The sequence below is a fragment of the Xenopus tropicalis genome, chromosome 1, assembly GCF_000004195.4.
Source record: "Xenopus tropicalis strain Nigerian chromosome 1, UCB_Xtro_10.0, whole genome shotgun sequence".
In the NCBI taxonomy this organism is placed as follows: Eukaryota; Metazoa; Chordata; class Amphibia; order Anura; family Pipidae; genus Xenopus; species Xenopus tropicalis.
Genome location: NC_030677.2, coordinates 146,227,500 through 146,240,206, shown reverse-complemented (window position 1 = coordinate 146,240,206; position 12,707 = coordinate 146,227,500). Strand labels below are relative to the sequence as shown.

The 12,707-nt window shown below is 38.9% G+C and overlaps 1 protein-coding gene across 1 annotated transcript in view; it reads left to right on the top strand.

Annotated features, from left to right (window-relative positions):
- The first annotated feature begins 5,285 nt into the window (after positions 1-5,285).
- Positions 5,286-12,707, top strand: part of plbd2 (phospholipase B domain containing 2) — a 16,971-nt gene continuing 9,549 nt past the window's right edge. The window contains exons 1-4 of the mRNA XM_002939193.5: positions 5,286-5,627; positions 7,013-7,106; positions 10,043-10,201; positions 12,398-12,498. Of these exons, the coding sequence (XP_002939239.1) occupies positions 5,455-5,627; positions 7,013-7,106; positions 10,043-10,201; positions 12,398-12,498 (527 nt within the window). The 5' untranslated portion in view covers positions 5,286-5,454. The remainder of the gene's footprint in view (positions 5,628-7,012; positions 7,107-10,042; positions 10,202-12,397; positions 12,499-12,707) is intronic.

Below are 12,707 nucleotides of genomic sequence, written 5' to 3'. Positions count from 1 at the left end.
CTCCCGTGCTGGTGCAGTTGCTGTCTTTTAAAACAAGAGGAAGTAGCGTCACCAGGAAGCATTCAAGTCTTTATATGACAATCAGTGTCACACTCATTTATCACATGAAATACTGAGGGAAAAAAAAAAGGTTGTGCAAAATTAAGTTCTAAATAAACCTTTGACAGATACATATAAAGTGTTTAAAATACCTGGTTCTTCTGTAGGGCCAGCCATTATGGTTGGTGCACTGCCACACAGGGCTCTATATATAGGCGGTTGGGAGCAGCAGTAAATGTAATATTTATAAGGTAATAAAGGTGACATGTTATATTGTATAAACTTTGTGCAATGCCTTTTCAGCGTTTAAGGAACACCCACTGTACTTTTTCCACACAGGGCACTGTTTTCAATACTTTGTCCCCCTTTGTCCCCTTGTTAACCTGATTAAAGAAAAGAATAGGTGCAAATTTCTACAACGTTATTTAACATATTAGAGGCTTCATTTCTTAAAGTGGACCTGTCACCCAGACCTAAAAAGCTGCATAATAAAAGCCCTTTTCAAATTAAGCATGAAACCCAAAATAATTTTTTATTACCACATCCATACCCATTATAAAGGCATTTTAAAATCCCAGCTGTCAATCATATAACACCTGCCCCACCTCTATGCCTTAGGCATAGAGGTGGGGCAGACAGTTACTTTCACTTTCAATTCAGAACTTTTTAGATGTTGCTGCCCTCCTCACATTCCCCCTCCCTCCGCACCATGTAATTGTGTAACCAGTGCATGGATATGGGCATCAGGTCCCCCATACTGGCACAGAAACAAGATTTTGGCAGGATACAATGCCTGCTTTGATAACAGTGTCCACAAAATGGCAGCTGCCTGCTTGCTGCAATTGTGAATTCCAAGGCTGAAGAAAATAAAATTAAAATAATTTATATAGTGTAAGTAAAGTTTATTTTGCTTGCCAAACACAATAGAAAACAATTTGAAATTATTTCTTAAGGTGACAGGTCTGCTTTAACAAAGGTGCAACTAAAATGTTAAATAGTATTCCTAAATAGCATTTGCAATTGCTATTTTTTTAATCACATTATAGCAGTGTAGGAAATTGCCCCAGTAATAACTTACATGCATTTCAATAATTTATGGAACTGGGCTACTGTGCTGATGCAGTATTGCTATACACCAATCATCTTCCAGTGTTCCTGTTGACAAAAAAAAATCTAAATTTTTATATGAAGATAAAACAGTTATTAGCACTATTTAGGAAAAAAAATTTACTGAACTTGAAAACTTGACAAAAGCTCATTGATGAATGGAACTGCATACAAACCATTACTGGGGTTATTATTAAGTGACTAGACTAAAGTCACAAGGGACAGAGTGGCTGAAATGGTAATGAAACCCAGCCCTTCCTGACTCAGTCCACTGACTTAACCATAGTTTTAGCTGAAACAGATTTTTGTGGTTTGCATTTTAGACTTAAAAAAAGTCTTATCAAGTACTCGAACATTTAGGGCACTGCCGCACAGGGCAGATTCTTGACAGGCAGATGAATGCAGGCTTAGAATCTGCCCAATGCTCCAAAAAACATATTGATGTGCCTGCACCCAGAGCCATTGCGTTGGCCCAGTTTTTTGCGCTTAGCTGCATACTCGAGCAGTTTCGCACTATAATTGGCTGGCAGATGTCCATCTAATGGTAAACTGCAGGACAGACATCACAGATTCACTAGATTTCACTATAGTTTTAGTAATGTGTAAAGAGGTCATGCACAGCCACATCCTCATCCATGCACAGCCTCACCTACCTATAGGGTCATCGGCAAACTAGGATTTCTGTTTTTGGCAATTAAATGTGAGCAGTATGAATATGAATATTTTCATTCATCTAGGTCATGGTATATCTAGTATAGTATCAAGCTTGCTTTCAATGATTACTCAGCAAGTCCATTTGCTCTAAATTTACTAGATAAATGTGAGTGGATTTTCAGTCATTCAAAATACTATTTAAGGGCCACACATGGGGACTAATGACCATACAATTCTGCAAGAAATGAATGTACTATATGGCGTATTGGGCCCCTTAGACTTAGATGAACTGAGACATACAGGATAATCTAGTTAAATTGCCAGGTCATCCAAAACATGTTAAAAATTAATTTGTGCAAACAGCAATGACTGGGTGAAAGTGTAGGAAATGTAAACAAAATTAAGGGGCTGATTTACTAAAATTTGTTTTTTCTGGATTTCAAAGTCATATAAACTCGCCATGGTATGAATTTCGAATTAAACTCAATCATTGTTGTATTTATAAAATGTCACGACAATGCTGTTATCGGTTGTATGAAAATTTTGAGTTTTTTTTTCAAAAATCACAAATTTTTCGACCCCAAAGTATAAAACGGATGTACATATCCATGAATCCTCTTATTTTTTTCTCCAGCAACCATTTATTCTACATTTTTTTCTGATATTTATGTATATGGACACAGTTTTTTCCACACACTATGGACTTATTTATTTTACTATGGATTCCCATAGTATAATAGTATATATCAACATTTTTTGGACTTACACATAATGACTTCTTTCATGGAAACTGTATGGTCTGATTTAGAAGATGGATATTTGTGATTTCCCTCTCCTTAATGCACTTAAAAGGAGAATGAAAGCCTCACATAAAAATTAGTATTTCTGAACAATCCTCCCTCACCCCACCCAAACTGCACCAGTTTTCTCCCTGAAAACTGCCAAGTTTTCCTTGCCTGTTGAAAATAAGCAGAATAGCAAAGGAACACTTAAGGGCTCTATGTTGTGCTGCTGAATGTTAGCCTCTAAGCAATCGCCAACACTGACCAAGCGCAGTTGAAAACAAGCTCGACTTGCCTTCAACTGAGCATGCTCTGTATCTCCAATCACTTGGGAAAGAGAAATATTAGTGGCACAAAATTACCCCCCTTCAACTGCGCTCCACTACTCTGCTTGCTTTTAACCAGCAGGCACTGAAACGTGGCAGATTTGGTAGTTTGGAAACTGTTCAGAAATACTGTTATGTGAAGCTTTCGTCCTCATTTAATGGCGATTGTTGCACATGTGCAACACATGCACATGCTGCAGTACTGTATGTGTGAAGAACGCTTTGGATCACCATACCTTAAGTCTCCTAAAAAAATAATACAAACATTAAATAATAAATATTGTTTTCTGGATAAGAGAGCCCATCAAACCAAATGTGTCAAAAAGGGTAGATTTTTTTTTTTTTAAATTTTGTGTTTGCTTCAGAAAGACTACTATAGTTTAAATAAACAAAGCTGCTGTGTAGCCACAGGGGCAGCCATTCAATCAAAAAGGAGCAAATGCATAAGTTACTTAGCAGATAACCAATAAGCTCTGTAGAATACAATGGTGTTTTACAGAGCTTATCTGTTATCTGACATGTAGCCGGTGCCATTTAACCCTATTTCAATTTGAATGGCTACACAGCAGCATTACTAAACTATAGTAGGGTCTCTGAAGCAAATACACAACATTTACTAGTGCTGCGCAACAGTACATAATATTTTAATTACTTTGATACACTTTCATTATTTGTTACACTGGCATTGTGGTTGGCCAAGCAGACAGAACAGCAAGGGGTACCTCTGTTCCAAATCCATGGCATTACCAGTGTTTGACTGCTAATATGATGGAAACAAATGGAAAAAATAATAATGCATGCAAAAATGCTCAAAAGAGCACAGAGCAAATGAACAGTAAAAGAGGACATATATATTGCAATCTGCTCATTTGGCAAGGCCAGTTGGCAATATAGGGCTAAATCAACTGAATTACAACAGCGGACATTGGTGCTGTTGGACCGCACCAATGAGCCAATGCAGCCCCCTATACAACGTGAAAATCTAACCTGCCTGATTTTCGGCCAGGTATGGATCGTGGAGGCCCCATACATTGGAAGATAAGCTTAAATCTGTCTGTGTATGGGCACCTTTATTTGTTCCAGTTGGCATATGCCTCCCTTGAAAAAGAATAAAAAAGTCACAAAAATACATTTAATACAAAATAAAGTCCTCACAGTTGCACTGAAACACTATATTATTTAAAAAAAGAAAAAAGCAGTACCAAGACATATATCCCTGATTTTTCAAACATTGCCACTACCATCTTTGCATCACTTCCTTAAATCCCATCACTAAAACTGAAGTTAGGGGAAGAACATGAGCAAAACGTGGGTATGGAGCAACTGTGGATGCTCCTCAGCCAGACTGAAGGGGAGAAAACTGGGTCAGAACTGGGCTGACTGCTCCACCTTTACAGTATATAAAGTACATTACAGTAACCTTTCACACCCTAGCATACCTGCACAAATCTTTCCTTATCTATTTAGATTCAAAATGGCATTAAAGTTATTTGTTGCAGCTGAAGTAGTATTTGTTAATTCTCTTTCTGTTCAGTGGTTCTGACTCTTGAATCAGAGTAACAGAAGCCAGTTCTCCCCTGGGTCTGGCAGAGCATAGTTATCACTGGATACACTGGAACAGAAAGAAGTGGGGTATTCTCTGAGAAATGAACCCACCCAGCTCCCAAAATATCACCATATGGTTCCCCCATGCCTCTAATAGGAACTCTGCAGTGCATTACGCAATCAAGACACCAAGGGAATTACAGACTGGGCGTTATACTTCTGAGGCACAAAAAGTTTATACTATGCACTCATTGGTGCTGTACCTATTCGTGTGTGACCCACCCATGCACTTACACATCTGCATTGAGTTAACCCTATTTTAGAAAGTCAGTGAATCTTTATATCCTGTATCTGTGACCCCCCCCCCCCTACAGCGAGAGATGCTATGAGATAATTGCACTGCACGGAGGAATATTTCGGGCAGAAGCCTCTCACTTACCGGAGTTACAGGAGAGAAGCCGGAAACCAAACGCGCTACACTCTGTTTATCATCTCACTCAACTGTGCGCTAGATCAGCTGACGCTTACTGCATGAAACTTGTAAGCCCCGCCCATAAAAGTGCCAACCACAGCAGTATGTGACCGTGAGGCGCTCTTTGTCGCATGAAACATATGGCTGTCCCTGCTTGGATATTTCCTCACATAGCGTATATATTGTTGTTGTTGTAGTCCCATAGAGAGGAGAAACATGCTGCACAGCACACCTCACAGAACATCAGTGAAATATATATAATTATGGAGGCCCTCTCGTTTTAGACACAAAGTCCTGTGCTCGGACTCTCCTAGAACGGTTTTAACAGAGCCTTCCATTAACACCCTGTTGTTTCTATTTTTTGTGGAAAATAAACGAAGCATTAATTACATAGCATAATTGTGCTCAGCAGCTAAGGCGTTAACATTTAGACTCCACCCCTTACTAGTCAGCTGACTGCGGCGGTCATGTGGCCTGTGTTTGTTCTTTTGCCCTGTGTGTGCGGGCTGACAGTCGCTTGAAAAGAAGGATGGGTGCTCAGCTGCTGCTTATATTCATGCTGTTCTCTTTGGGAGCAGCGCAACAGGCTGTTGTGTCAGTCCTCTTCGACCCGGCCACCGGGAACATTACCACGGTAGAGGAAAAGAGGGTGGTCGGCGCTGTGGCTTGGGCTGAGCTCAAAGACAGTATCCTTGAAAATGGGTAAGGGAAGGGGGTATTGGGGACACTTGGACATTGCGCATTGTGTCTGGGCGAGCTACATAACTTAGCCCGAGTTGTACGTACCGTGTATTGGCTGCAGACACCGGATCCATTTATATGTAATATATATTCCTTCTTGCCAGAGATAATAGTTGGTCTCCTCTCCAAAAAAATTTAAAAAACAGGTTTTTTTGCAGTTGTTGTTCTGGGCCATCCTCTTTGTACAAAGGGGAAATGAAAGCAGCAGTGTGCAGTGGGGCAGCAATGGCTGCATGTTGCATGAGAGAAAGGGAATCTATTCGGTGAAGGCAAGTGGCTCACCTGCAATCTGCCTAGCTATATATTCTCCCATCTGCAGTGCCATGAACAGAAATTAGTTTAATACATATCTGTGCACATACAGCTAATTGAATGCAACAAATAATTAACTAAAATAAATGGAAATATTTGCTTCTCTGTTTAGTTTCTATGCAGTACTCACTTCCCATAGGTGTGTGTCTGAGCTTCACCCTTCCCTCTGCTGACTTTAACTCGGCTTTTGTGAGATCTGACCCACTGGGTCCTGTTAGTCACATGGAAAAATCTCATTGATTTCGATAAGATTGTGATGGATGATTTTGCATTATGCAATCCAGGAGAAGTTGCCTGAAAGTCTTAAGAGTGAATGAAGCCAAACTCTCTGTAATGGATCTACTGAAATTTTGCTTGGCAAGGCCAAATGTTACTTGTTAGTTTTACATCAAGAGGGGTAAATCTAACTGAATGGGACTTTAAAGCTGAAGACTACTGCTAAATGAGAGATGAACAACAGTTATAGAGAGGAAAGCTGTCTTAAAGGCAGTGTGAAGTCAATCCATTTGTCTAGGGATTATTTTACCTTGTACATCCAGTAATAGTGTGTCATGTTTGCAAAAGTGATCCATTTATTTCTTTCTCTGCTTTTTCCTGGTTATAGACTCTTGTGATCCCAGCCACATGAGGCATCCCCAGTGGTCTCCTCAATGTCTTCTCTCTGCAGTAGAATCTAATCAGAGTACACTCAGTACCTTATCACCATGCCTCGACCACTCATTTCTGGACATCCAAACTGGAGTTGCATGATGCAACCAGAAACATGGGAGTTTATAACTAGGCAAAGTTAAAGAAAAAATAAGTGATCCCTAGTGCATAGCGAATTCTGACAGAATCCCTAATGTTGATAAGTTGATTTTCTAAAATTACAAACAAAAGGACACTTTGAAGTTGTGAGAAATGTTAAAATACATGGACTGGTACAAGAAATGTGAGCTCAGTAGCGGTATATGTTCACAAAAAACAAAACGTAGGAGAAATTTTTTTTGGACACGCTCCTTTAAGTTAACCGTTTTGCTATGTGTCTCATTTAGGTGGGCTGTTCTGGAAGTGCAGACTAATGGAACCTTTAATGACAGCATCCAGGCTTATGCTGCAGGGGTGGCTGAAGCTGCTGTTACTCAGAGGGTAAGTACCCATAGACTTGCATCTTCTGATATAGAATCCTGCATTAAATAATTGTGCCTTTGCTTTTCTACTGGTACCATTAATTTTATAATTATATGTATGCTGTATATTCTATATATACAGTACATAATAGCCGTTAATATAACTATGACGCCTTTATTTCCAAGGTTGACCAAGAGTGCCTTTCAGCCTGGAGCAATAAATATTGATCAAGCAGTCTGTAAGTAGGCCTCCAAACATGGGCCAGAGAACTGCCAAATTGGTTGTAAGGTTATATCAACTGGTGTATAGGATTATGCTGTATAGGTTGCTTTAAAAATGCAGTATTGTTCCATTGCTGTTAAAACCTGGAACCCAACAATATTTTTTAAAGGTATCGCATTTTCGTTATCATGTTTATAGACCTGTATACCCTTCTAGTAAGGTATTCAGGGAAAAACGGTCAGGTATTCACTTATGAACCTCCCCTTTCTTTTTTTTTTTTTTCTTGTTTAAAAATAAAAAAATAAAGAAAGTAAACATCCTCTTCAGTTTTTAATTCTAAATGCAGAATGCAGTTCTCAAGTGGTTTCATTCTCTACTAAGTGCACTTCTCAGGGTAGTGGGAATGGAATAATTCATGCATCACAGTTCAGTCAGCGTGTTGCTCATTTATTGAAAGACTCTCTTAATTATGCAGTCATATATTAAGTTGTAGTAAATGTGCCTCGTTTAGTTCTGCATAATGAAGTATATAGTATACTATACTTTTTTTGATCATGTCACCTCCACTCCATCAAGCCGAGTCTCACTAAAGCTGGCCATACACGTGGCGATCTAAGTCGCACGAAACATCGTCAGATCCGCCACACACAGTCAGGGCTGAAACAGCAGATAAGGAGGTAGAAACAATAGGATTTCTACCTCCTTTTGCCGATTCAGCCCTGACGGCAGATTTTGGTCAGGCGCCTTCTATGGCGCCCGATCAAAATGTTCTAACCTGGCCGATCGGCGAGTCGTCCGATATCAGCAGCTTCCTGCGATATCGGTCGACTCGCCGACATGCCATACATGCACCGAATATCGTACGAAACAAGGTTTCGTACGATAGAATCGGTGCGTGTATGGCCAGCTTTAGTGTTAGCTGTAATTCAAAGGACTTGGTTGCTGCACTGTGAATTAGTCAGTCACTATTGTAATCCCAGTAAAGAAAAAAACATTTACAGTACACTGTCAAACAAGGGTTAAAGTTGATATCACTCTGGATGTTTAGATTTGTTTTCCACTTTGGAAATTGTAAGCTCCATGAGGCAGGTATCCCCTTCCTCTGGGGGTGATAAAATGTTTGGCATCTTCTGTGATTACAGTTCCATACCCGATACCCCAGGCTTGTGCTCCTGTTGGCAGAAGCGCTTTTTGCATCTTAGTTCAACTTTCCCCTCTGCTGCACATGTATCTGCATGGACCAGATACCACTGAGGTTATAGGCGGATTTTCAATAAGGCTAGGGGAGGCTAAGCCTCCCCAAACCTGCTTGGCACATTAGAAAAAAACAAAAACAAAACCTTACTCCGTTTCTGCACTGTCCTGGAAATCTTCTGTTCCCACAAGCTCCGGTTCTCCTGTGCTCTGATTGGATCTTTCTTCTTGTGGATTCTCCAATCAGAGCACAGCTTTTTTGACAGACAGTAAAACTGACCAATCAAAGCACAGATGCAGTCAGGGCTTGGGAGATATTACAAACTGAAGGCAGTGCAGAAATTAAGACTGAAAAGAAGAATCTGCAGGCTGTAAACTTTACCTGAGAACCAACTCTCAACTTTTGCTGCGGTTTTCATCCCACTCCACAGGTGCTATACAGTTCGAAAGGCTTAATCCCTAGCTGACATTTAATTGTTTTTTGCCTGACCTGACATCTATAATAATATATAATCTATCCCCTACCCTAAAAGATGGAGGGTAAGTTAACTCTTTCCCCCTGAAAAGGCTCATTGTGCTTTTATATATTTGTTTTTTGCACTTACTATTTTTTTTATTTTTGTCATTGTTTTGTTCATTTCTAGTTAGTTACAGTGGGGCCAATGTTGTTTATCCGTGCCAGTGTTATAGTGCCAGGGCCTGAATATCTACCATCAGTACCCACTGCTTCTCACTGCATATAATGTGCTGGTTTTGTAAATACATACTGCGTCTCACTGTATATAATGTGCCTGGGGTGTCAGTACCCACTGCCTTTCTTGCTATAAAACTAATGTGAACACATCTAAATGGGTTGTTCACTTTTAAGTTAACTTTTAGTATGTTATAAAATGGCCTATTCCTAGCAACTTTGCAATTGGTCTTCCTAATTAATTTTTTTATAGTTCTTGAATAATTTGCCTTTCTCTTCTGCCTCTTTCCAGGTTTCAAATGGGGGCCAAAAATTATTAATATATATTAATTAATATAAATAAGACCCTAGCAACCACATAGTTGCTAAATTACCAAATGGAGAGCTGCTGAAGAAAAAGCTAAATAACTGAAAAACCATTCAAAATAAAAGTGAATTCAAAGGCGAACTACCCCTTTAAGCTAACTGATCACAAACACAAATGTTTGCAGATCCCCTCACAGAAGTGCACGTATGAATACTTTTACATCTTAAGCATTTTAGGGTAAAAAAAAAGCACGCCCCCCGCATATTTGTACAGAATCCTTGGAAGTCAGTGGGAATGGCAAGAGGTAGTTGGGAGGTAAATTTTTTACACAAGCAGCGAATCCACTAAGTCTCACATTAGCTTTAGGTCAGTCTATGTATGGCCCATCTTTAGACTCCCCAAACAAAAAAGTCACCCTCCGCCTATGACTAAGGTCTATAACAACCTTTATGCGATTCTCGCACACTAATTGAGTGTAATCGGAGATAAAGTTAGGATGAATAATATTATTGATGCTGTATGTATTTATTCCCCCTGCAGTTGATTTTTATGCATTGGATGAACACAATGATGGGATATTGTGGTCCATATAAGTATCAAGCTACATTCTGTGAGAAACTGAGGGGTTATTTGGAAGCCAACCTTGCCTGGATGCAGGACGAGATGGAGAAGGGGCAGGACCAGGAATACTGGCATCAGGTAAGGTTGCTGCTAACTTTGAAAGCTTGAGTCCCATTAAAGGAACAGCAACACCACAAAATGAAAGTGCATTATATTTTAATTACTTATATAATGTCGCCCTGCACTGGTAAAACTGATATGTTTACTTCAGAAACGCTACTATAGTTTATATAAATAAGCTGCTGTGTTGCCATAGGGGCAGACATACAAGCTGGAAAAAGAGGAGAAGCAGATAAGCTCTGTAGAATATAATGGGGCTTTATCTGTAATCTTCTAAATAACCTGTTCCTTTACTGTTCCTTTAATATTTATATATAGGTTATACAAATTAGTGATGCACCAAATCCAGGATTCAGTTCAGGATCTGGCCAAGATTAGCCCTTTTTTGGCAGGGTTCTGATTCGGCCGAATCTGAATCCTACAAATCACGTGACTTCTTGTCACTTAAACCCAGAAGTTGAAAATTTTTTAACCCTTCTGTAACCTAATTAGCCGAATCTGAAAAAAGTGGATTTGTGCATCCCTAATACAAATATCACAAGAATTGTATCAAGTTCACTAAAAGATCCATACATGATATTTGTACTCTAAAGAGCGAGTTGAATAAATTGGGGGAATTGGTATATTTATATAGTTATTAACCTTGATACTGATTTGCCATTTAACCACAAAGGACAAGAGGTCACACCCTATAGTTTGAAGAAAAAGCATTTCCGTGTAAATAAAGAGTTCTCCACTGTGAAATATGCTTTACTTGCTTGTTTCCTTTAAGAGGAGTTGGATTGCTTCTTGAAGAGGTTTAGTTTCAAGGGCCACAAAATGTTTTTCTTGCTCTAGAAACATTCTTAGCTAATGGGGTGTCCTTGACTTTGTTGCATTAATAGTCCTGGGTTGAACTTTATTTACAAGGCTCTTTTCAGTGTAATGTGAGCTGTCTGCATTTCTTTTATTCCAGTTCTATGATTAAAACATCTTTAGCTTTTAAGTACAAACTTTTTTTTTTTCTCCAACCAAAGCTGCATGCAATAACTATGTAACACAACAATATTTTTAAGTAGTTTATTTTCTAATTTATGAATACAGGGAATATCCCTGTGACCAGTTCTCTTATTTTACTAAAATGGCTTGATCTCAAATACTAGGAACTATCATACTATTTTTGCTCTTCTACTCTTTACATTCTATATATATATAGAAATTATATAGAGAGTTTTTGGAATGGTGAATTAAAGTGTATTCCCTTTAAATCTAATATGTGGCAGATCCTGGCCAAGGTACCATGAAGCAGTCCTGTTCTCTCTTGGTGGACCACCTCTACACTGTCAGTAGAAAATTGATTTCTTAAGTGAGACGATATAGGGATTTTGATTTTATAGCACAGTTGTAGTAAATCTTAAAAACACTTTTTCCTTTTGCATTTCATTTTGAATTTCATTGGATGACTTAAATTGCTCTCTCTCTCCAATGAACAGTAAAACCATTGAACTGGAAGCTACAAAGCATGAATTACCTCTCCTACCCATGCCAACATAAGAGAGGATTATGATCACTGCAGCATAGCAGGGTTCAGGGTGATGCACCTACATTTGTAGGTGCATGCAGTCTGATGCTCTTTAGAGGAGCACAGCAGAGAAAACCTTAAGTGGCTGGGTGTTAGCATGCTAACTTTGATTTTAATGAAATGGCTCCACAACCGAAGCAATGGCTGTTATGATGGAAAATTGGGCACAGTGCTCACTTTTAGCTGTAATGCTTAGTACAGGCATGAGAACCATTATCCAGAAACCCCATTAGCCAGAAAGCTCCAAATTACAAGAAGGCCATCTCCTATAGACTCCATTGTAAGCAAATAATTAAAAGTGTTAAAAATGATTTCCTTCTTTTAATAAAACAGCATTGTACTTGATCACAAATAAGATATAATTAATCTGCATTGGAGGAAAGCAATCCTATTGAGTTTATTTTAATGTTTAAATGATTTTTAGTAGACTTAAGATATGGAGATCGAAACTACAGAAAGATCCCTTATCCGGAAAGCCCCAGGTCCCAAGCATTCTGGATAACAGGTCCGATATCTAAACCAGGCTCATTTCAATGTGATAAGATCTGTCTGATAAATTAACTTCTTTTATTGCATTTCTGTATTCAAAAAGATCTTTAGCTCTTGGCTTTGTAAGATGATAGGCATTGATAGGAATGTTTATCTCCATGCAGATCCACCTTGCACTGCTTCAGCTGAAAGGTTTGGAGGACAGCTACAGTGGCCGCATTTCCTTCCCTCAGGGCAAGTTCCATCTGAACCCATTTGGCTTTCTGTAAGTTCTAAGTTTATGTAGGTTTTGGGCATGCAGCTTCTGGCGTAAGACAATAAAGTCTAACCTGGCAAGCTTTGTGTCACACCTTGTAAATTAGTTTTTTCACCCTTATTTTATGTTTTTTTTTTTTTTTTTGTATCATATTCAGGCTTTTTTTAATTCTGAATCAGGTCTGCCTCTTTTATTCTTCCTCGCCCATTTGTATCTTT